Here is a 22,734-nt window from a genome sequence, read left to right as displayed (position 1 = left end):
ACATCTACCCATGCTGACGTACACTGTTCGCTTGAAACATCAACGTCTCACTGATCGCTACTGCCCTATGCTCACGTAGAGGTAGTGCGCGCGCGGTTGAGCATGGGACTCGTTCGCTGTGCCATATATATATCTGTTTACTATACCTGTTTCCTAGTACATATTCTACTAAATAATTTATATTCCAAAATCCGTCATAATTTTTAGATATCATGGAGTGCCCATCATCTATACCCAGTTCTTTTAAACATTTTAAACTGTCAGTTCGTAGATCTCCAGTAGTGGCACTAATGTATTTATTACGAGATTTTCCCAGGATTTGACAACAATTAAACTGCTGAAATAAAGCTACCCATTGAGGCTTGGAGATATCAAGACCTTATATTCTTCTTGAATAATAAATCATGGCATCAGGGGTAGCTGAAAAATTTCTTATAACTGTACTCTTTATTAATTATTAAAGTATAACCTCATTAATCCGAACCCCATTAGTACTAACTTCGCTTAGTCCGGACAGCCGTTTACTAATAATAATAATAATAATAATAATAATAATAATAATAATAATAATAATAATAATAATAATAATAATACATAAATGCAATTACAGTATAAAGCTGAGTTACGAGGGCAATGTTGTAAACTACGCAGAGGAGGAGTTCGTTGAAAATGTGATCGCTGCAGAAAGCTATGAAACAGATGAATATGACCAGGATGAAGTAGGTGATATTATTAACCCTAAGCCAAAACTTAGTGAAGTTAAAGACCATCTAAACATTGTCATTAAATACGTTGAAGATAACAACGATGAAAACATATCTGCATATTACGAACATTTGAGGCATCTTTCTTTTTCTTTCTTTCTTAGTCTGCTTACCAGCCCGCCTGGTGGCCATGATCGTTAAGGCGCTGAAGTCTAAAACGGTCTAACACCGAGGTTAGCCGGTTCGAGTCCCGTTGGTCGAAAAAAATTTCACCATCAGAATGTTGGCCGGCAGGGTAGGGGAGGTGGTGGTATACAATTTCTAATCACTAGATTGCGTGCCAAAAGCCTGGATTAAATTCCAAACCTCTCCGCAGTGCTCATATGGAGTGAGGGCATATGACGCTGTTGATGGTGATTCGTCCGTCGGATGGGGACGTTAAGCCTGGAGCAGACCCCTTGGTGCTATTCGACAGGAGTAGGCTATGTGCCGGCACCGGGTTTCACCCTCTCCCTACTATCATATATCACGTCATCCATTTCATCTCTCATTAACTCCTCTGATGAGGTTGACGTCAGGAAGGGCATCCGGTCATAAAAAACCGCCACGACAAATTCATCTCACCTCACACCCGACCCCGTAGGTAACGGGACAAGGGTTGGACAAACTTAGTCTGCTTACCCTCCAGGGTTGGTTTTTCCTTCGGACTCAGCGAGAGATCCCATCTCTGCCGCCTCAAGGGCAGTGTTCTGGAGCGCGAGACATTGATTCGGGGATACAACTGGGGAGGATGGCCAGTACCTCGCCCAGGTGGCCTCACCTGCTATGCTGAGCTAGCGCATTGGTGGGGGATGGGAAGATTGTAAGGGTTAGACAAGGAAGAGGGAAGGAAGCGGCCGTGGTCTTAAGTACCATCCCGGGAATTGCCTGGAGGAGAAGTGGGAAACCACGGAAAACCACTTCCAGGATGGCTGAGGTGGGAATCGAACCCACTTCTACTCAGTTGACCTCCCGAGGCTGAGTGGACCCCGTTCCAGCCCTCGTACCACTTTTCAAATTTTGTGGCAGAGCCGGGAATCGAACCCGGGCCTTCGGGGGTGGCAGCTAATCACACTAACCACTACACTACAGAGGAGAACTTTCAGGTATCTGCGTGAGTTAATTATTAAAGAAATTAATGTCAAAGGAAGCAATAAAAGATCAGAAGTTTCTTCAAATCAGTAAGCGTGTGGTCAGTGAATGTGTGCCTTGATTGCCATGTTCTAATTCTGTGCAGCTCTAGTTATTCTGTACTTTGTAGGCCTAACACTGTATTGCATTAAATATTGTATAATTTACTAAATAACCTTTGCACGTTGTATTTCTTAAACTTAAAACACTGCATTGCACATTTTTTTTTTTTTTTTTTGCTGAACAGAGTGTTTAAATATGTACCTGGGCTCATTACATAACTTTTTTTTTTAAATCCGGACCTTCATTAATTCGGACAACCTAGAGTCCCAATTAGACCGGATTAATGAGGTTCTACTGTAATAATCTACAGCCTATTTCCAGTCATTTGACCGGGTCAGGAATGGAATGAATGAAGGCCCTATCTAGTGGCGAGGATAGGAATTATGCCGGCTGCCGAAGTCTGTCTTACTCCTCTGGGGTATTGGTTAATGCCTAACAGATGAAATGTTAATGGAGAGTGTTTCTGGAATGAAAGATGACAGGGAAAACCAAAGTACCCGGAGAAAAACCTGTCCCGCCTCCTCTTTGTCCTGCACAAATCTCACATGGAGTGACCGGGATCTGAACCACGGAACCCAGCGGTAAGAGGCTGGCCACGGAGGCTCACTGTATTCGTTCGTTCTTCTTCTTGTTATTCCTCCGCTTTTCTCACACATGTGGGGTCGCGGGTGCGAACTGCGTCGCAAATGCAGTTTTGGCCCTCTTTTATAGTCGGGTACCCTTCCTGACGCCAACCCTATGTGGAGGGATGTAATTACTATTGCGTGTTTCTATGGTGGTTGGTAGTGTGATGTGTTGTCTGAATTTGAAGAGAAGAGTGTTGGAAAAAACACAAACACCCAGTCCCAGGGGCCAGAAGAATTAATCACACGCGATTAAAATCTCCGACCCGGCCGGGAGTCGAACCTGTGACCCTCTGAACCGAAGGCCTCAACGTCGGACGCTCACTGTACTCGTTATTATTTTATCTAATTTGAGAAGAAAAAAAATTTAGACAACAAGAACTAGCCCGTCCCATCGAATAGTGGCAGCCTCTTACCTGGTGGTCGCAGGTTCGATTCTCGACCAGTCCAGGGGAGTTAATTCTGGCCTTAGGGCTGGAGTAAGGTTCCCTCAGCTTCAAGAGACCAACTGCTGCTTTTGATACAAGAGGCAATTATTATTATTATTATTATTATTATTATTATTATTATTATTATTACAAAAGCTAAGCAGTGCAGCTCAGAATGTGGTCACACTGACCACGTGGCATTCTCTCCCCGAAAGGTCGGTAATTCTTTCCGATCAGTTTTACGTCGCACCGACTCAGAGAGGTCTTATGTAAGTACACCCTGGTGTGAAAATAGGGAAATCATCCTCAGGGATGCCGACGATGAGGTTCGAGCCGACCATCTCCCGAATGCAGGATTACAGCTACGTGATCCGAACCGTGTAGCCAACTCGCTCGTTGGCCGGGACTCTTTAATTTGTTCCTCTGATTAGTGTTAAGATGGGATGGTTACCCTGAAGGATATCCCTCTGCGGGTGCGGGTGATAGAATTAAATCCACCGCATCCCTGCCTGTCATAAAAGGCGAAAAAACGGGAGCCAGGGGCTCTTAACTTGGGAGCGTGGGTTTGCGATCACAGGGCCCTTAATTGAGTCCTGGCATTGCTTTCACTTACTTGTGCCAGGCTCCTCACTTTTATCTATCCTATCCGACCTCCCTTGGTCAACTCTTGTCCTTTACCGACCCTGACGGAGTCTATAATTTTCACGCCCTTCGTGGCCCTTGTCTTTCTTTGACCGATACCTTCATTTTTCGAAGTGTCGTATCCCCTTCGATTTTTCCCTGATTAGTGTTAATAGAGAATGGTTGCGTAGTTGTACTTCCTCTTAAAACATTAACCACTACCACCACCACCACCACCACCACCACCACCACCACCACCACCACCATCACCTCCACCACCACCACCACCACCACCACCACCACCACCATAACCACATGTATTGGTGACCACGGGACCCGTAGCTGAGTCATATAATTGCTTTTACTTGTGTCAATCTCCTCACTTTCATCTATCCTATCCAACGTCCCTTAGTCAACTCTTGTTCTTTTCCGATCCTAGCGATATTAAGTATCGAGGCCTAGGGAGTCTTTAATTTTCACGTCGTTCGTTGAGGATGGTTGCCTAGTTGTACTTCCTCTTAAAATAGTAATCACCACCACCTCTCGTCCTTCGTGGCCCTTGTCTTTCTTTGGCCGATACCTTCCTTTTTCGAAGTATCGGACCACTTCCATTTGTTTTCTATGATAAATGTTAATAGAGAATGGTTGCCTAGTTGCACTTCCTCTTAAAACAATTACTTGCCGGACTGAGTGGCTCAGACGGTTAAGGCGTTGGCCTTCTAACCTCAACTTGGCAGGTTCGATCCTGGCTCAGTCCGGTGGTATTTGAAGGTGCTCAAATACGACAGCCCCGTGTCGGTAGATTTACTGGCACGTAAAAGAACTCCTGCGGAACTAAATTCCGGCACCTCGGCGGCTCCGAAGACCTTAAAAAGTAGTTAGTGGGACGTAAAGCAACATTAATTAATTACATTAAAACAATAACCACCACCACCACCACCGCCATCATCTGTGTTAGTGTTAGTGACCTCGGGACCCTTAGCTGAGTCCTGGCATTGCTTCTACTTACATGTGTTAGGGTCTTTATTTTCATCTATTTTATCCAACCTGCCTTAAGCAACTCTTGTTCTTTTCCGACCCTAGCAATGCTAGATTTCGAGGCCCAGGGATTCTTTAATTTTCACGCCCTTCATGGCCCTTGTCTTTCTTTTGGCGATACCTTTATTCTTGGACGTACCGAACCTCTTCTATTTTCCCTCTGATTAGTGTTAAGAGAGCAAAGTTGTCCAGTTGTACTTTCCCTCCACGACTTGCCCACAAGTTCAACACAGTCCGCAACCGCGACCCCACCAGTGTATGAGAAACGCGGCGAAAGAACTCAAATTATCAACTTAAGGTAACTTCCATGTCTACACAATTCTAGATTTTATTAGGCTAATTCGAAAAACGCTGTCGTCACAATTTAAATGCAGCACATGATGTCTCACTAATTAGAGAACTCTGGAAAATACACTGCTTTAAGTGAAATAAAGAGCAAATAAAACTGAATCCTATGTGTGTGTAACCCCTTTTAGCTTCCCGTGCTTTGTGTGGACGTTAATGGAACGCAAGTACGCACCGCACGAGTTGAGTGAAATTGCCTTGTTAGAACATTCATTGATCTTGTCACACGTGTCGACATCAACTCCGATCGACAAATGCAAGATAGTAAAATGCGGAAGGGAACGTGGAGAGAAAAAAGAAAGAAAAGTTCTCTCTGCCTTTCACGGACGGTATAGCAGATCTACGCGACAGGTTAACTCAGGAGTGAAGAGATAAATAAGAGGCTGTCAATTACAACGGAACAACACCTCTCGAGACTCTTGTGGGGAGTATGCCTGCAAATACGTTTATAGGTAGTACAGGGTTTAAGTCAGATTTTTTGTAAGGAGGGGGATAATGTAATAGCTTTAATAGAGGATATAACAGCTCAAATTCCAGATAATACAAGGGAGATTTTTGAAATGAGATGTCACGGTCCCTTGGTTCAGATTCTACATAATACTGGAGGACCCGTGACTATGATCACGATAACTTGTCACGTACAGTCGCTCAAAAAAAAAGTGAGCACAGGGTGCTGTGTAAGTTTTTCGTAGGTAGTAGGTTTACACTTTTATCGCTTTTATAATGTTATCAGACTTAGTTTTAATGATTATCAAAATGTAATTCACCTCCCATGTGAACGCAAACCCCATGGATATCCACAACAAACATTATATCTATAGGTTCAATTCTGAGAAAAGTGCTCATTCTTTTCTTTGAGCGACTATACATTTGCTTGTGATGCTCTTGACTCGACTAATATTAATAACTTGTAAAATATAAAGTGTCCGCCTCTGTGGTGTAGTGGTTAGTGTGATTAGCTGCCACCCCTGGAGGCCCGGGTTCGACTTCCGGTTCTGCCACGAAATTTGAAAAGTGGTACGAGGGCTGGAACGGGGTCTACTCAGTCTCGGGAAGTCAACTAAGTAGAGGGAGTTCGATTCCCACCTCAACCATCCTCGAAGTGGCTTTCTGTTGTTTCCCACTTCTCATCCAGGCAAATTCCGGGATGGTACCTAACTTAAGGCCATAGCCGCTTCCTTGTCTATCCTTTCCCATTTCCCACCCCCTGTTGAGCATAGCATAGCAAGCGAGGCAGCCTGGGCGAGGTACTGGTCCTCCTTCCCATTTGTATCCTCTCGACCCAAAGTCTCACGCTCCAGTTTCCGCCCTTGAGGCGGCTGAGTCCGAGGTAAAAACCAACCCTGGAGGGTAAACGGATTAAGAAAGAAGACAGAAAATCTAAAATATTGTAGTTTATTTTCATCTGATTTTTAAAATAAATGTAAGATTCTTCAGTCTAACGAAACTAATTTTGGGTAACAAATTTATAAACTACCTGCAAAAGAAAACATGTGGTAACAGAATTATACCTGAAAAAGAAAACTTAATTTTTCTAATTCCAATAATTCCTTACAGATAGCACTGTACCAAATATTACCAAATGAAGAAACAAAGAAGTTCATGAGTATGTGAAAGATATTTCGAAAAATATAAACTTACGATGACACATTAGTTGGGAGGGGGAAAGATAATGTAATGTGCTGTACATTAAAATGGACACTGCGTCTGAATGGGTTAAACCAACTCTGACTGGGATACCAACCAGCAGTCTTCAGCCCAGAAGACCAGATTATATTCAACTGTATTACACAACCAAGGTAGCAAACAGTGCATGGGATAAATCTTCCACGTGAAGATTACTTTCGTTGAACGAAATACAGTGGAATGTGAAAAACAAAGAACATTGTATTATCCATTATGTATGTTATCTTACCTCACATTGCTGAGGGGACCAAACGTATCTTCGGACATGACGTCACTGACTGACCCCTTGAGGGAATCAAGGCGATCCAATTTTCTTTCCGTTTGCAGACCTGCTAGTTCCGTCTGGCTGTTGGCCTTAATGAACGATTTAGAACTGGCCATGCTGTGGAGAAAAACACAATAAAATATATTTATTAATCCATCAATTTTACTCCACTTATAATTAAATCTGAGTATAGTAATAATCATTTGATACTCACGAAGAAATTTTAGATGTGTTATGGGAATGGTATAATTAATTTTTAAGGCCATAGTGAACAGAAGATGGATTTTTATAGAAGGAAATTCTTAAACTTTAAAATTAGTACGTTTACATAGGGATTGAGATCGATTTGAGTACACTTACCGTATTGAATAGCCGAACATGTCCTCGGACACTCTCGGTACTAAATACCATACGCCATTTCACTTCATTACCGTATTGAATACGATCCCCTTTTACATGTAGTAGGCTATTTGAGTATCGTATTGAATCCACCAGGCAACATCGACATATACGAACGATGCAGAATTGTAATAATATCGATATCACCTCTTAGAATTTAAAAACGCCAAATGCAGTAGAAATCCAGGAGATAACTTTCAGTTTTGAAAGTATGTGTGGTATTCCAAATGTAATTGGTGCAATAGATGGAACGCACATTCCAATTTTACCCTCAACAGAAGGTTATCGTGATTTTGTTAATCGCAAGGGCTGTCCGTCTTATAATATGATTGCAATTGTTGATCATTTATACAGGTAAATATATTTACTGGCTTATTATAGTTGTTATTTCGACAGAACTTTAATGATGATGATTTCATCAGAACAAACATGGAGTGTGTGCGGAGTCGTTTTCAATACGATCTCAGTACGATCCGCGTTTACATGGAACTCAATTCGAACCGAGTACGATACGATCCCAGATTTTACCGTATCGACCTTGAGACTCAGTCCGAACTGAGTCCCCGTTTACATGGCGTTTTCAATACGGGAAGTGTACTCAAATCGATCTGAATCCTGCATGTAAACGTACTAAATGATAGGAGAGAAGGTTTATACGGTTCTAAGGTAGGATGCTAAAAGATGTCAATTAAAAAAGCGATAGAACAACACAGAAATATCTAATGTACCAAGGATACAAATATTATTTATGAATATTAACACTAATAATCGTATGTCCTTTATTTACCACGTTTAAGCCTCAATACAGATTTAGAAAACTGAAGCGGTCTCTTTCTTTATGAAGGTGAACTTTAATTTAGTGAAGTAAAGATAATGAATATTAAAATAGTTCTCAATTTTCTATCGTTTACATCGCATACTACTACTACTACTAATGTTGAAGAAATATTGCCTGAAGAAAATTGAGTGCTATGCTTCCCATAGAAATGGTAGCACATTATTGCCACCGGAATTTTATAATTATGGTAACCATCTGATCTTGTAATTTTCTCTCCAGCTTGTAAGATTGCTGCCGGTAACAAAACGTCTGGGGATGGTATCGTTTTCAACCAGAACCAGTACTCTTACTCGGAAGTTCCTGATATTGCAGGCTCTCTGGAAATAAGGGATTTTTGACACATGTATATATATCCCTTTTTCTTAATCTACGTGAACTGGTTGGGAGAGTCTTCAAACCTTATCGCATGGTAAATGATTTCCGCTTGGTTTTTCCTCCGGTTTATAATTGTAATCGATACGACGGTTACTTTACCTTCCTCTGTAGAATGGAATTCTTCATAAACCTCAAGGTTTGTTCCTTTGAGGCCTCCCACTAATACACATCTACGTTTAATGCGAATTTAACTCTCAATGAGGGCAGGTACCGAGCACATACCTGTAGCAGCCTGTGCTCCTGGAACGTCCAGGTAGAGTGCGCACTGGGGTGAAGAGAAGCAGTAGCAACCATTGAGCGTGATATAATATGATCCGTAGAATTCGGGATGAAATCACTTACAGTTTAGTCATGTGCCGTGTTTTAAAAGGAAGCCAGTTTGAACATTCGTTACATCTGCACACGAAACTTGAAGTTGTTGTGAATGTTTTTGCAGCATTATTCAATTACATTCGCTTTTTATATTTTCTTCAGAGTTCAAGTTCCTTTCTATATACTTAATTTAGGGAGACCCTGCATTTTATTTATTTTCTGTCACATTTAAATTTTTCTGCGAAACAGATCAAATGACATCTCAGTCGCCTCCACGTGACATCTACTGTACACGCCAAGCTACACTCCGTGGTAAGCAACTTTCGACTGCAGAAACATACCTTAATTTGCCGGTCTCCTGGTGGTGGGGTCATGCGCAATAGGGCAGGTACAGCAGCGTTGTGCAATCATCTTTGTACTTTACAATAATAAACCATGCCCTTATATGAACGATTTTTTGAGTTATAATACTTTAAAGTGTTTTTATGAAAAGCGTTTCAACATTTCTTCGCTTGAGACTCCCCAGCCCCAATTTGAAGATGATTTACGACCAAAGCTCGCTCTCATGCAACAATACGAAGGAAAAATGACTGCATTTGAAATGTATTTCGAACAAAATAATTTTTACGCATCGCAACTTTCTTTTTTTCTTTCTTTCTTTCTTTCTTTCTTTCTTTCTTTCTTTCTTTCTTTCTTTCTTTCTTTCTTTCTTTTCTAACCGGGCGAGTTGGCCATGCGGTTAGAGGCGCGCGGCTGTGAGCTTGCATTCGGGAGATAGTGGGTTTGAATCCCACTGTCGGCAGCCCTAAAGATGGTTTTCCGTGGTTTCCAATTTTCACACCAGGCAAATGCTGGGACTGTACCTTAATTAAGGCCACGGCCGCTTCCTTCCAAATTCTAGGCCTTTCCTATCCCCTCGTCGCCATAAGACCTGTCTGTGTCTGTGCGACGTAAAGCCACTAGTAAAAAAAATCTTTCCTGATATTTCCTCAAGAAGTTGGGATCGGCACTATATGCGGCCGTAAGCCAAGTCTTTCTTTCTTTCTTTCTTTCTTTCTTTCTTTCTTTCTTTCTTTCTTTCTTTCTTTTCTTTCTTTCTTACGGACAGACATCCTTACTGATGCCAACCGTATGTGAAGGGATTGCCTGGTACTGTTTTGGGATGGCGTGTTCTGTGTAAATGGAGAAGTGTGTGTTAAGACAAACATAAACACTCTGTCTCCCAAGTGGAGACGTGGCCAGGTGTCGAACCCGGAGACGTCTAAGCCGAAGGCTGCTTCGCTGACCATTCATCCAAGGAGATGGACGCTTCAAGACACAAACATTAAAGCAGAAATAGGCCTGCGTATTAAACAGTTGCATGAATAACGAATGACAAAACAAGTAAAGGAAATACTAATTAAGAGCTAGAGATGCCAACCGAGATTAAGATGCATGGACTTGTACAGAAGACCTCTAGTAGACGATGCTATCTGGACTGGAACATGGTGATATATAGATGAGTGGGGGGGGGGGATAGAGTGTAAATAAAATGGAGAGGAGATATTTGTCTTGATGTAGCTGCATCTGCATAAGGAGAAATGATAACAATGATGAAAAGACTCCAAAATAAACGGGCAGAAGATGAGATGCATACACCACTGATATTTCGTTCTTTAGAACGCTCTAGAAGACTTGCAAATGCATTTCTGGTGTCTGCATTTCACAGACGGTGGATATGTTGCATCAAAGTGAATAATTGCATGTACGATAAAGGTAAAGGCTCCTGGGAGATATGAATATTCCTAGTTTTACACTTCTCCCCAGTATTCACGGGGGAGGAGGGCGGTGGGGGTTGCGACTGCAAATCATATATTCTCCTGTAGGTCGAGTGGGAAGGACGCTAGGAATATTCAATGCCAGGTCGTACAGCAGAAATCTGACTTGTGCAGCGTCCTGCTTTTTGAACTATTCAATAAGTTAGAATTTATTTGGTCAACGAGGTATCAAGAAGCGAAATTTGCATGTCTACCTCAGCATACATCTGTTTCCTTGACAGGAGAAGACGTTGTATAATAAAGCAAGCGGAGATTTAACAAGAGATGAAACAGTAATAGGACACAACAGTAAATAAACAACGTATGTCAGCAACATTCTGCGGCAAACTAAACAATAGCTCTGCTAGCGGCTATGTCAAGAGTGTTTGCCTCGCTTGTTTATTTCTAAGATACACTTGGTGGCATGGCGAGGGCCAAGAGAAGCTCTGAGAATATTCACAGTAAAGCAACGAGTACGTTTCCTCCCTATGGGTGGAGGGTGGTACAGTACATCCACTATATCCCCTACCTGTTGCAAGATGCGACTAAAAGGAGTAACCTTACCGAGCAAGTGGCCGCGTGGTTTGGATCACGTAGCTTGCGTTCGTAAGATAGTGGGTTCGAACTCCACTTTCGGCAGTCCTGAAAAGGGTTTTCGTGGTTTCCCATTTTCATACCAGGCAAATCCTGGGGCTGTACCTTAATTAAGGCCACGGCCAATTCCTTCCAACTCTTAGCCATTTGCTATCCCATCGTCGACGTAATACCTATCTGTGTCGGTGCGACGTAAAGCAAATTATAAAAAACAAAAGGGGACCTTAGGGGGTTCTTAACTTGAGAGCGCGGGTTGACAACCATGGGACCCTTAGCTGAATCCCAGCATTGCTTCCATTTACTTGTGCCATGTTCCTCACTTTCATCTATCTTATCCGACCTCCCTTGTTCAACCCTTCGACGCTATTAGAGCTTTCGTGGCCCTTGTCTTTCTTTGGCCGATATTTTCATTTTCCGAAGTGTAGGATCCCTTCTTTCCTTTTCTTCTCTCTGATTTGTGTTATATAGAGGATGGTTGCCTAGTTGTACTTTCTCTTAAAACCACCACCACCACCACCACCACCACCACCACCACCACCACCACCACCACCACCACCACCACCACCACCACCACCAGCAAACCCCCAAAACGACCATCTCCACCACGACCACGACCACCATCACCACCACCACCAACACCACCAGCACCACTACCACCACCACTGATGCCATCTAGGCTACCTACGTGTCAGTTTAGGCGTTTCATTTTCCTCTAACAGATGGCAGAGAAACAGATCATTTTCGGGCTATTTATGGCAGAGTTTTATTGAATTTTGTCCGATAAAATCACCAGAGATCTTCTACAATCTGCCATCGTATGACATGGAGTGTCGAATGGACTTATATCCACCCTTCAAAAATGCGAACACATCTGTCGGGGGCCGGCACACTACTACAGACATACAGAGGGAGCTACAGATACAGCATAGCGACGATCTTCCAAAAAGCTAGTGAATGCTACCTACCATTAGAGCGATGAGCATCCGAACCGTCAAAAAGAAACGTTTGAAAACATAAATCATGTCACTGATGTGCAAGTTGAAAGTAACTGTTAAATAATTCCTTCTTAAAGAAAAAAACAACATAATTACTCTAAAAAATTATGAACGTCAGACGCGTTTAGATGATGTTGTTAAATCCTTCTTACGTAGTTGCGTGATGACTCGTACATGACATGTAACACTTAATGGAATTTTATTTCCAAAATTACTAACAAAAGTAATTTGATTCTTAAGATTGTAGAAATTTTTGTTTTTAGCAACAAGAGTTACTTTACCTGAATTTCTTCTCGTCCCCTTGAGTGTCGTTGTCACTGTTCATCTTCATAGCATAAAGGCTCTGGGCAAATTCCTGTAAAATAAGTAGAAATCCAATATTATTTTGGAGGATTCTTGTGTGCATTTATTGATTATAAAACTCTACATAAAGGAATGGATTAAAAAGGTCAGTGTAAACGTAAAGTGAAATTCAATTACACTACCTTACAATAACGAAACTGTTACTCATTTCCTGTAAATTACTTACTACACTTCATTTATTCAGTGAATTTAATATTGCCAGTTACGAGTGCTATCACTTCAACTAACAGTAAGTCAGTTCGTAACTTTCGCCATCAGACGAGGGAAGAAGTGGTGACACACAATTTGTAATCACTAGATTGCATGCCAAAAGCCTAGATTCAATTCTAAACCTCTTCGTAATGTTCATATGGCGTCGGGGCACATGACGCTCTTGAGGGTGATTCGTACGTCGGATGGTGACGTTAAACCTTGAGCAGACTCCTTGGTGTTATTCGACAGGAGTAGGCTATGTGCCGACACCGAGTTTCACCCTTTCCCTACTAAACCAAACCAAACCCCATGGCACAACAGCCCCGAGGGACCATGGCCTACCAAGCGACAGCTGCTCAGCCCAAAGGCGTGCAAATTATGAGGTGTCGTTTCGTCGGCACGATGAATCCTCTCGGCCATTATTTCTTGGTTTTCTAGACCGGGGTCAGGAATCGAACCCGGAGCCTCCAGGTAAGAGGCAGGCACGCTACCCCTACACCGTGGGGCCGGCATACCCTCTCCATACCGCATAATCATCTCAGAACTAGTCGCGCAGGTCGCCCATGAGCGTCGAGAAGAAAGGCGAGCCGAATATGTCCTTGGGCACTCCTGGCTCTAAAAGTCATGTATGTATGTATTGTGCCCTTTAAGGTAAAGGTCATGGGTTCAGTATGTATGTATGTTTGTTTGTTTGTTTGTTTGTTGGGTATTCAGCCCGAAGGCTGGTTTGATCCTCCACAGCTCCGCCAACAGCTGCCATAAATACCCTAGGTGTCACTGAAGAGGCATGTTAGGGAAATGAAGAGTGAGGTAGTTTCCCGTTGCTTTCCTCACCGAGCCAGTAGTTGCTATTACATACTAGTCTGCCAAGCCCAGTGAAATGCATGCACCAACCGACCCTACGAGTAATATTTTCACACCATTCATAACAGAGACCGGCAGTATAAGGAATGGTAGTGGTAGCATCGCTCATACCTCGGTCACATTCATATTGTCAAAGCCAAGGATGGGACCGAGACAGGTCAATGAAAGTAAAAAAATTATTTTAGCCCTTACCACAAAACACAGTGCACTGCAAACACTACATATCGCTAGCAGAGGCATCTAAAAGTCATACGGTAAATAAATCCAAATTAAGTCGTATAGGTATAAGCTATCTGCAGTCGGTCGGGCATTGGCAGTCTGGCAACAATGACCAACTGATCAGTGAATTGTCAACTCTGAAGTAACAATAAGACTACAAGTCTCATTCTAATGCGAACGTTATGTTTCTATACTTTATTTACCGTATTTCTAGCAAGCTCTCAAGTTCTGTGTTACTTAAGGGAATTCCAATTCCCTGCAGATGTTGCTCTCATGATCTAATTCCAGACAACTCTGCAACTGCTAAGAGTTTGATGGATTATCAAGAACATGTTCTCTGGTGATCCCACTTCATTATCAGATTAGCAGACTTCGCGATCCTCTTTATGCTGACAGGCGCCTCTCTACGCTAGGGACGTCGTCACAATATCATATCACTTCAATCGATAAAATTTAAATCATATTGCAGGAAGATGGTACAAAGAAGCGCGCACTCATATCAACATAATAGCCTACAGTTCAGAAGTTGTTTGCGCGGTTTGCATATTGTTGTTTTGAGGTGAAGTCCTTCACAGTGGATTGGATACAAAGTGAATACTATTGTGTCGCTAAATTCTGGGAAAACCTATTTATTTTTCCGTTGATATTCCTAAACTAAAATCACCACCAGCATCACTTCCTACCTGAAAATGTTTAGCTGAATTTTTTTTAGAAAAATATATATTTGGGATGCGTGCTGTCTATATCAATGAGGCTCATAGAATAAATAAATAAATAAATAAATAAATAAATAAATAAATAAATAAATAAATAAAAACAGAAAGAAAGAAAGAAAGAAAGAAAGAAAGAAAGAAAGAAAGTATAACTGGCTGTGTCAGCAAGGATGATGTGTCTGAATATGTTCGTAGTTAATGATGTTCAGGTAAGATAATGAGGGAGGGAAAGCTGATCATATTTACTTGCGTATGGCTTTTAGTGCCGGAGGACATGTTCGGTTCGCCTCGTACAGGTATTGCTAGTCTTTCTAGAAGTCACTGACGTAAAATCATATTAGAAACTCAGTCATTAGCCTACCTGATTGAGACACACACAGTATAATACTAGCTGCGTTGTCCAATGCTCCTGTGGTTCATTAAGCCTACACTTACATCAGTGTCGGGGTTCTACAAACAGGAAGCCTATACCTTCTACTTTTCCAAGGACCTTCATAGCCTATACGGAGACGACTAATTTTTGTACCGATACGCTTCTGGAAATAACTTCTGATGATGTAGTAATGTTGACAGAAAGTTTTTCTTTTTACTAATGGTTTACCGTCCGACTAACACATCGAAGGTTTTCGCAAGGATGGAAACCTGATATAAATTGGAAGGTAGAGTCCGCCCGTGGCCTTGATTAAGGTGCAGCCCCAGCATTCACCTGGTGTTAAAATGGAAAATCATTGAAAACTATGTTCAGGGCGGCCGATGCTGGGACTCGAACCCACCATCTCCCGAGCGCGACCCTGTCAGAAAGTACCATACACTTTCCGTTTATTATATGTCCTAACATAACCTACGAAATATTCTTGTACTTAACACTACGCAATTAATTTCTCTGGAATTCCACGCTCACCCCTGCGTGGTAGATAACCCACTTCACAGTGCTGTTAAGTTAGACTCCGGATATCCCAATGGGTGAGCGTAGTTATGAGGCGATTGAATAGATTGTCAATTAATTACAGAAATATCACTTTCGTAAGTCACCTTTTGTTTTCCTTCAGACGGTTGTGGCGCTGGCCTTCTGACCCCAACTTGGCGGGTTCCATCCTGACTCAGTCCGGTGGTATTTGAAGGTGCTCAAATACGTCAGCCTTGTGTCGGTAGATTTACTGGCACGTAAAAGAACTCCTGAGAGACAAAATTCCGGCACCTCGGCGTCTCCGAAAACCGTAAAAGCAGTTAGAGGGAGGTAAAAGCAAATCCTTTCCTTCTCCTTCTTCTACCGATTTTCCCACACTTGTAGGGTCGCGGGCGAGAATCGTATAGCACATGTGGATTTGGCCATGTTTTACGGCCGTATGCCCTTCATGACGCAATCCATATAGGGAGGGGTGTAATCACTATTGGGTGTTTCTGTGGTGGTTGGTAGTGTAGTATGTTATCTGAATATGAAGAGGAAAGTGTTGGGACAAACACAAACACCCATTTCCCGAGCCAGAAGAATTAATCAGACGCGATTAAAATCCTCAACCCGGCCGGGAATCGAACCTAAGACCCTCTGAACCGAAGGCCTCTACACTGACCATTCAGCCAAGGAGTCGGACGGATGTAAAAGCAAATAACATCATAATATTTTTGTTTTCTGAACTGAGCCACTGCAATGTTATTTCAGCTCACCTTATGAGGTATTCCATGTGAACTCAGATAGTAAAACACGAGTATTTTCTAATTTTTAAGTAATATCGTAGAAACAACGTTGTTGGAGCTATTCATTTCTGCAGAGTATTATCAGTGGACATAGGATTTTTAGGAAATGAAAATGAAATGTCGTATGGCTTTTAGTGCCGGGATATCCCAGGACGGGTTCGGCTCGTCAGGTGCAGGTCTTTCTATTTGACTCCCGTAGGCGACCTGCGCGTCGTGATGAGGATGAAATGATGATGACAACACATACACCCAGCCACCGTGCCATTGGAATTAACCAATTAAGGTCAAAATCCCCGACGCGGCCGGGAATCGAACCCGGGACCCTCTGAACCGAAGGCCAGTACGCTGACCGTTCAGCCAACGAGTCGGACGGATTTTTAGGAAATAATAGGTTAGAATGAAAACTAATTTGGTTATTAGGAGGTGTGATACAACCCGTTCTTCCATAATGTAGCAAGAGTAACATAAATTGTAGGCGTTCTATAGGCCGTGCCCTTAACATCTATAAAATCTGATAGCATAACCATTGTACAGGGTAGAGTATACTTGTTACTCATTAAGTAAGTGTGCACTCTAACCTATCATTGCCCAAAAATTCGGACTCTGATCGTCAGTCATTAATCATTGCCCCAGAGAAGTGTGGCAGGCTTCAGCAGCCGGCACAGTTCCCATCCTCGCTGTTAGATGGGGACTACATTCATTCCTTTCCTGATCCGATCGAATGACTGGAAACAGGCTGTAGATTTCATTTTCTTTGTTAGTGGTTTAACGTAGCACTAACACATCGGAAGGTTTTAGGCAGCATAAGGATAGTAAAGGGCTAGGATTAGGAAGGTAGCGGGCATGGCCTTAATAACGGCATAGGCCCAGCATTTGCTTGGTGTTTTCTCTCTCTAAAGAGAACTGAAATAAGGGCCTCGAAAGCTAAGGAAAAGTATAATATGCAGTAGTTTTAACGTCTATTTCATAATATTGATTTTGACATTTTTCTACACATCCCTGCAACTCACACACCACACATAACACTATCCTCCATTACAATGACACGCAGCTACGTACACATGGCAGATGCCGCCCACTCTCATCGGAGGGTCTGCCTTACAAGGGCTGTACTCGGCTAGAAAAAGCCACACGAAATTATTATCTATTTTAAAATGTTCGAATTTTAAAAAAAACGAGTTCATTTTTTCAGCTCTTTCTAGTCCAGTTTGGCTTTGAACGTAGGTAGCTTGTGCACTTGAAAGGGATAACGCTGAAGATTTATTACAGTGCGGTGATCTGTAATGTGGTGTCGTATTACCCATAACTTACTACATTTGACGAGCTATGAAAGCTTAACCGGATTATGCCCTGTATTTCCCTCAAGCATGTTTCCGCCTCCATATGACTATAGTAAACACGAATGTGCACCATTGTACTCACTTCTCCATTCTCTGGCGGGTCGCCGTTACCAAAGGTTGAGGTGACCACCAACAACAAAGCTTCGTGCTCTATACTGCTCATGTCGTAGTCCGCCATACAGTACACCTGAAACAATTACAGTAATGTTACACAATTTTGATTGGAGATGGATTTTAGGAAGGGTATCATTCTGTATGGATTTCCCAGAGTTTCTGATACTAGCAATATTTCAACTTACTCACCTTCTCTTAATTTTCATTTTTTTTGCATTTGACCTCTCTTATTGCTAATGTTTTAACGCCGCACTAACACATCGAATATTTTTTTGTTGAGGCAAGGATGAGAAGGAGTTAGGATTGCGAAGGTAGCGACCGTGGCATTACTTAAGGTACAGTCCAGCATTTTCCTGGTGTGAAAATGGGAATCGACGGAAAATACATCTTCAGGGCTGCCGGCGAGAGATACGAATTCACCAACTACGTAATTCAATCTCTTAGCTTCCCGATTCGAATACCACTGTCAGCAGCCCTGAAGATGGGTTTTCGTGGTTTTCCATTTTCACAGTAGGCAAAATATGGGGTTGTATCTTACTTGAGGTCACGGCCGCGTCCTTTCGACTCCTACCTCTTCCCTATCCAATTGTCACCATAAGACCTATCTGTGTCGCTGCGACGTAAAGCCAATTGTAACAAAAACTACCCTCATGGATTTTTACACTTTTCTACGTCCATTTTAAAATCTTCGGAATTTAAAAACTCAAGTTCAGTTTTTGCAATCTTTTGCGTTTTTTAACGTAGAATGTCCTATATTCCTGTTTTATTAGTTAACATAAAATATACTTGAGAAGTGAAACTTATAATTCATATCCTTTTAATCTCACCTGGGAATTGAAGGCATGGCCGAATATCTCTCCCAGTTTCTTGGCGTAAGTCTCAGATTTGCCCGTTTCTGTTGCATACAGCACCGTAGCTTTGATACGTCTAGATAAGGCCCGTCCAAAGAGCTTGGAAGTGAATTTCACAGCTCTAAAACAGATTAACACTATTCATTAACAAAGTTTTATACATTACACAATGTAGAATAGTAAAAGAACTCTAAGAACTAGTTCATTTTAATGAAACCTTCCACGATACAGATCTCTCAGTATGATAGCTTTTGGACTTTTATAGTACAAAATCTAACAAATTTTCAGTAATTCAAGTTGCAAGTAGTGCATATATTGTGCTGGATGGCTCGATCTGAAAACCTCTCAGGCCTGTAGCGCTGATGCAATCACGTCTCACCTGCAATTGATAGCGAGGAGAACCCAGATCTTCACATTCTGAACATTAAATTTGCATGATGAATAATGGGGAGATAATGTTATCTTCTTTAAACGTAATGGCTTAGATTTGTAATAGGAGCTCCTTTCGTGCTGTTCTTTCATACAATCTTCTAGAGAAGATCATTACATGAAGAATGGAGCAGAATAATTGTTTCCACTTCTTTATTTCTCGGTAATCTCAATGAGAAGAACATGAATGTCTTACTTTAATACTTTTAATGCTTATGTTTAAAGTCTACTGGAGGTACATTGGTGCTGGTAATCGAGTGGTTTTCAAGATAATATCTTCTTCTTCTTAATCTGCTTACCCTGCCTCACCTGCTATGCTGAACAGGGGCCTTGGTGGGGGATGGGAAGATTGGAAGGGATAGACAAAGAAGAGAGAAGGAAGCGGCCGTCGCCTTAAGTTAGGTACCATCCCGCCATTTGCCTGGAGGAGAAGTGGGAAACCACGGAAAACCACTTCCAGGATGGCTGAAGTGGGAATCGAACCCACCTCTACTCAGTTGACCTCCCGAGGCTGAGTGGACCCCGTTCCAGCCCTCGTACCAATTTTCAAATTTCGTGGCAGGCCCGGGAATCGAACCCGGGCATCCGGGGTGGCAGTTAATCACACTAACCACTACACCACAGAGGAGGACTTAAGATCATACCTACTGCCCAATATCATCAGTATGGTGGGATGATCTGTTACTCCCCGTATATTTTATGTCAGCATGTAAATTATTATTATTATTATTATTATTATTATTATTATTATTATTATTAACTTTATTGGACACATTGGAGCAATTGAGTAACTCCACGTTCACTTTATCCTTGAAGGGCTGCGCTGAGTGGCTCAGACGGTTGAGGCGCTGGCCTTTTGACCCCAACTTGGCAGGTTCGATCCTAGCTCAGTCCGGTGGTATTTGAAGGTGCTCAAATACGTAGGCCTAGTGTCAGTAGATTTACTGTCGCGTAAAAGAAATCCTACGGGACTAAATTCCGGCACCTCGGCGTCTCTGAAAACCATAAAAAAGTAGTTAGTTGGATGTAAAAACAAATGTATGTATGTTGGGTATTCAGCCCGAAGGCTGGTTTGATCCTCCACTGTTCCGCCAACGGCTGTCATAAATAGCCTAGGCGTCACTGAAGAGGCATGGTAGGGAAGTGAGGAGTGAGGTAGTTTCCCGTTGCTTTCCTTACCGAGCCAGAAGTTGCTATCACACATCAGTCTGCCAAGCCCACTGAAATGCATTCATCAACCGACCCTATGAGCGATATTTTCACACCATTCATAGCAGAGACTGGCTGCAGAAGGAATGGTATTACTAGCATCGCTCATACCTCGGTCACTTTCATTTGTCAAAGCCAAGGATGAGACAGGACAATGATAACATTATTATTATCTTTGAAAGTTGTACTGTTTGTTTTTTCTGATCTGCTCAGTACTTTTTCATTCGTTCCGATCGTAATTTTCTCAATTCGTCTGGAATCTTTATATCCAATATGTGTGTCATTTCTGCTGAAAGTATTGTAAGTATTAAGAATTGTGTTAATCAAGCAAGTAACTGTGCAGTTTGGGTAATGTAGCTATGAACTTGCATTCGGAAGATAGTGGGTTGGAACCCCACTGTCGGCAGCCCTGAAGATGGTTTCCCGTGGTTTCCCATTTTCACACCAGCTGTACCTTAATTAAGGCCACGGTCGCTTACTTCTCACTCCTAGCCCTTTCCTATACGATCGTTGCCATAAGACCTATCTGTGCCGGTGCGACGTAAAGCAGATTGAATTGAATTGAATTGAACTGAATTGAATTGAACTGAACTGAATTGAATTGTGTTAATCAAGCGAGTAACTGTGCAGTTTGGGTAATGTAGCTATGAACTTGCATTCGGGAGGTAGTGGTTTGAACCCCACTGTCGGCAGCCCTGAAGATGGTTTCCCGTGGTTTCCCATTTTCACACCAGCTTTACCTTAGTTAAGGCCACGGTCGCTTACTTCTCATTCCTTGCCCTTTCCTATACGATCGTTGCCATAAGACCTATCTGTGCCGGTGTGACGTAAAGCAGATTGAATTGAATTGAACTGAACTGAATTGAATTGTGTTAATCAAGCAAGTAACTGTGCGGTTTGGGTAATGTAGCTATGAACTTGCATTCGTGAGATAGTGGCTTTGAACCCCACTGTCGGCAGCCCTGAAGATGGTTTCCCGTGGTTTCCCATTTTCACACCAGCTGTACCTTAATTAAAGCCATGGTCGCTTACTTCTCATTCCTCGCCCTTTCCTGTACGATCGTTGCCATAAGACCTATCTGAGCCGGTGCAACGTAAAGCAGACTGAATTGAACTGAACTGAATTGAATTGTGTTAATTTTACTTTTGTTCTCTGCATCTGTTATCTCCAGTCCAAATGCTTTAAGATTTGCTGAATTTCGTGTATTCATTGCCCTCCTGTCTTCTTTTGAAGATTTCAAATCACTATTTTTCGTAAAATCCTGATTCCTGGCAGTTAAAAATATGAATAAAGGAAAACAAATGATGCAAAATAAAAAAAACTTTCTTCGTAATTTTACTGGTGACTGGGCCAATCTCTGGATAGACACTTTCATTAGGAAGGATTCTTCAGACTCCTTCGACCTGGTAGTTTTTATTTATGCAACTTCTGATGATTCCTTTTAAAATGTTGATAAGCTGATCAGTTCTTCTGTGCTGTAGAATTTGAAACAGGGTTTCGCAAGCGTACGCGGGTTCCGAGAGAGTTCCGGTTTTATAGTGTTGGATCTTAGTGTATATTGAGAGGCATTTCTTATAATGCATTGACTAGGTTACAAAATTAGGCGTTTTTCATTTTGTTAGTGCTTATTTTCATTTTATTAGTTCCATTTATCCATGTTTATTTCTCGTTTAAGTTGTGTGTAATGAGATATTCACATTGTACAACTATGTTAACTTTTTGGTCAGTATCCGGTAATCGGGAGATAGTGGGTTCGAGTCCCACTGTCGGCAGCCTTGAAGATGGTTTTCCGTGGTTTCCCATTTTCACACCAGGCAAATGCCGGGGCTGTATCATAATTAAGACCACGGCCGCTTCCTTCCAACTCCTAGGCCTTTCCTATCCCATCGTCGCCATAAGACCTATCTGTGTCAGTGCGACGTAAAGCAAATAGCAAAAAAAAAAAAAAAAGCACTTTTTGGTCATTAATGAAGAATTCATTTATGTTCATGGACATGATCTCAGTTTTCTCCGAAGATATTTCTAATCCTATTTTTAGGGCAATTTTTTGGAGATTGGGGATCTGGACATGGAATTCTTCCACGTGAAACATTAAGAGAGTCATATTATTATTATTATTATTATTATTATTATTATTATCCTATTATTTACATTTCCTAAATTTTTGATCAAATTACCCCAGAAATGATCCGCTTAAAATCAGAGTAATGAAATAAAATCATACTAATCTGTGGTTTATAAAACCGTATTACAACTGTTTTTGCCCATGAATAGAAATTTTACTATGAAGAAAGAAACATTTTAGGAATTTATTTAGAATTAGATTACAAAAATCACAACACAAAAAAAATGTCCATTACGTTAAATATGATAATCCTACTGCAGTTGCTTTAGTCTAAATGAATAAGGTATTATGGTAAGAAAATAGGATTACAGGAGTATGTAACAATATATCTTATTTGATGATGATGCTTGTTGTTTTAAGGGGCCTA

General features: G+C 41.8%; 1 protein-coding gene across 1 annotated transcript in view; it reads right to left on the bottom strand.

The window, feature by feature from the left end:
* Nos (Nitric oxide synthase) overlaps positions 1 to 22,734 on the bottom strand; it is a 789,894-nt gene that overhangs the window by 42,648 nt on the left and 724,512 nt on the right. Inside the window, exons 11-14 of the mRNA XM_067152126.2 lie at positions 18,580 to 18,724; positions 17,721 to 17,825; positions 12,534 to 12,607; positions 6,908 to 7,060 (exon numbers count right to left, since the gene is read on the bottom strand). Coding sequence (XP_067008227.1) covers positions 6,908 to 7,060; positions 12,534 to 12,607; positions 17,721 to 17,825; positions 18,580 to 18,724 — 477 coding nt within the window. The remainder of the gene's footprint in view (positions 1 to 6,907; positions 7,061 to 12,533; positions 12,608 to 17,720; positions 17,826 to 18,579; positions 18,725 to 22,734) is intronic.

The sequence above is a fragment of the Anabrus simplex genome, chromosome 8 (genome assembly GCF_040414725.1).
Source record: "Anabrus simplex isolate iqAnaSimp1 chromosome 8, ASM4041472v1, whole genome shotgun sequence".
NCBI lineage: Eukaryota > Metazoa > Arthropoda > Insecta > Orthoptera > Tettigoniidae > Anabrus > Anabrus simplex.
This window is presented reverse-complemented; position numbering and strand designations above follow the sequence as displayed.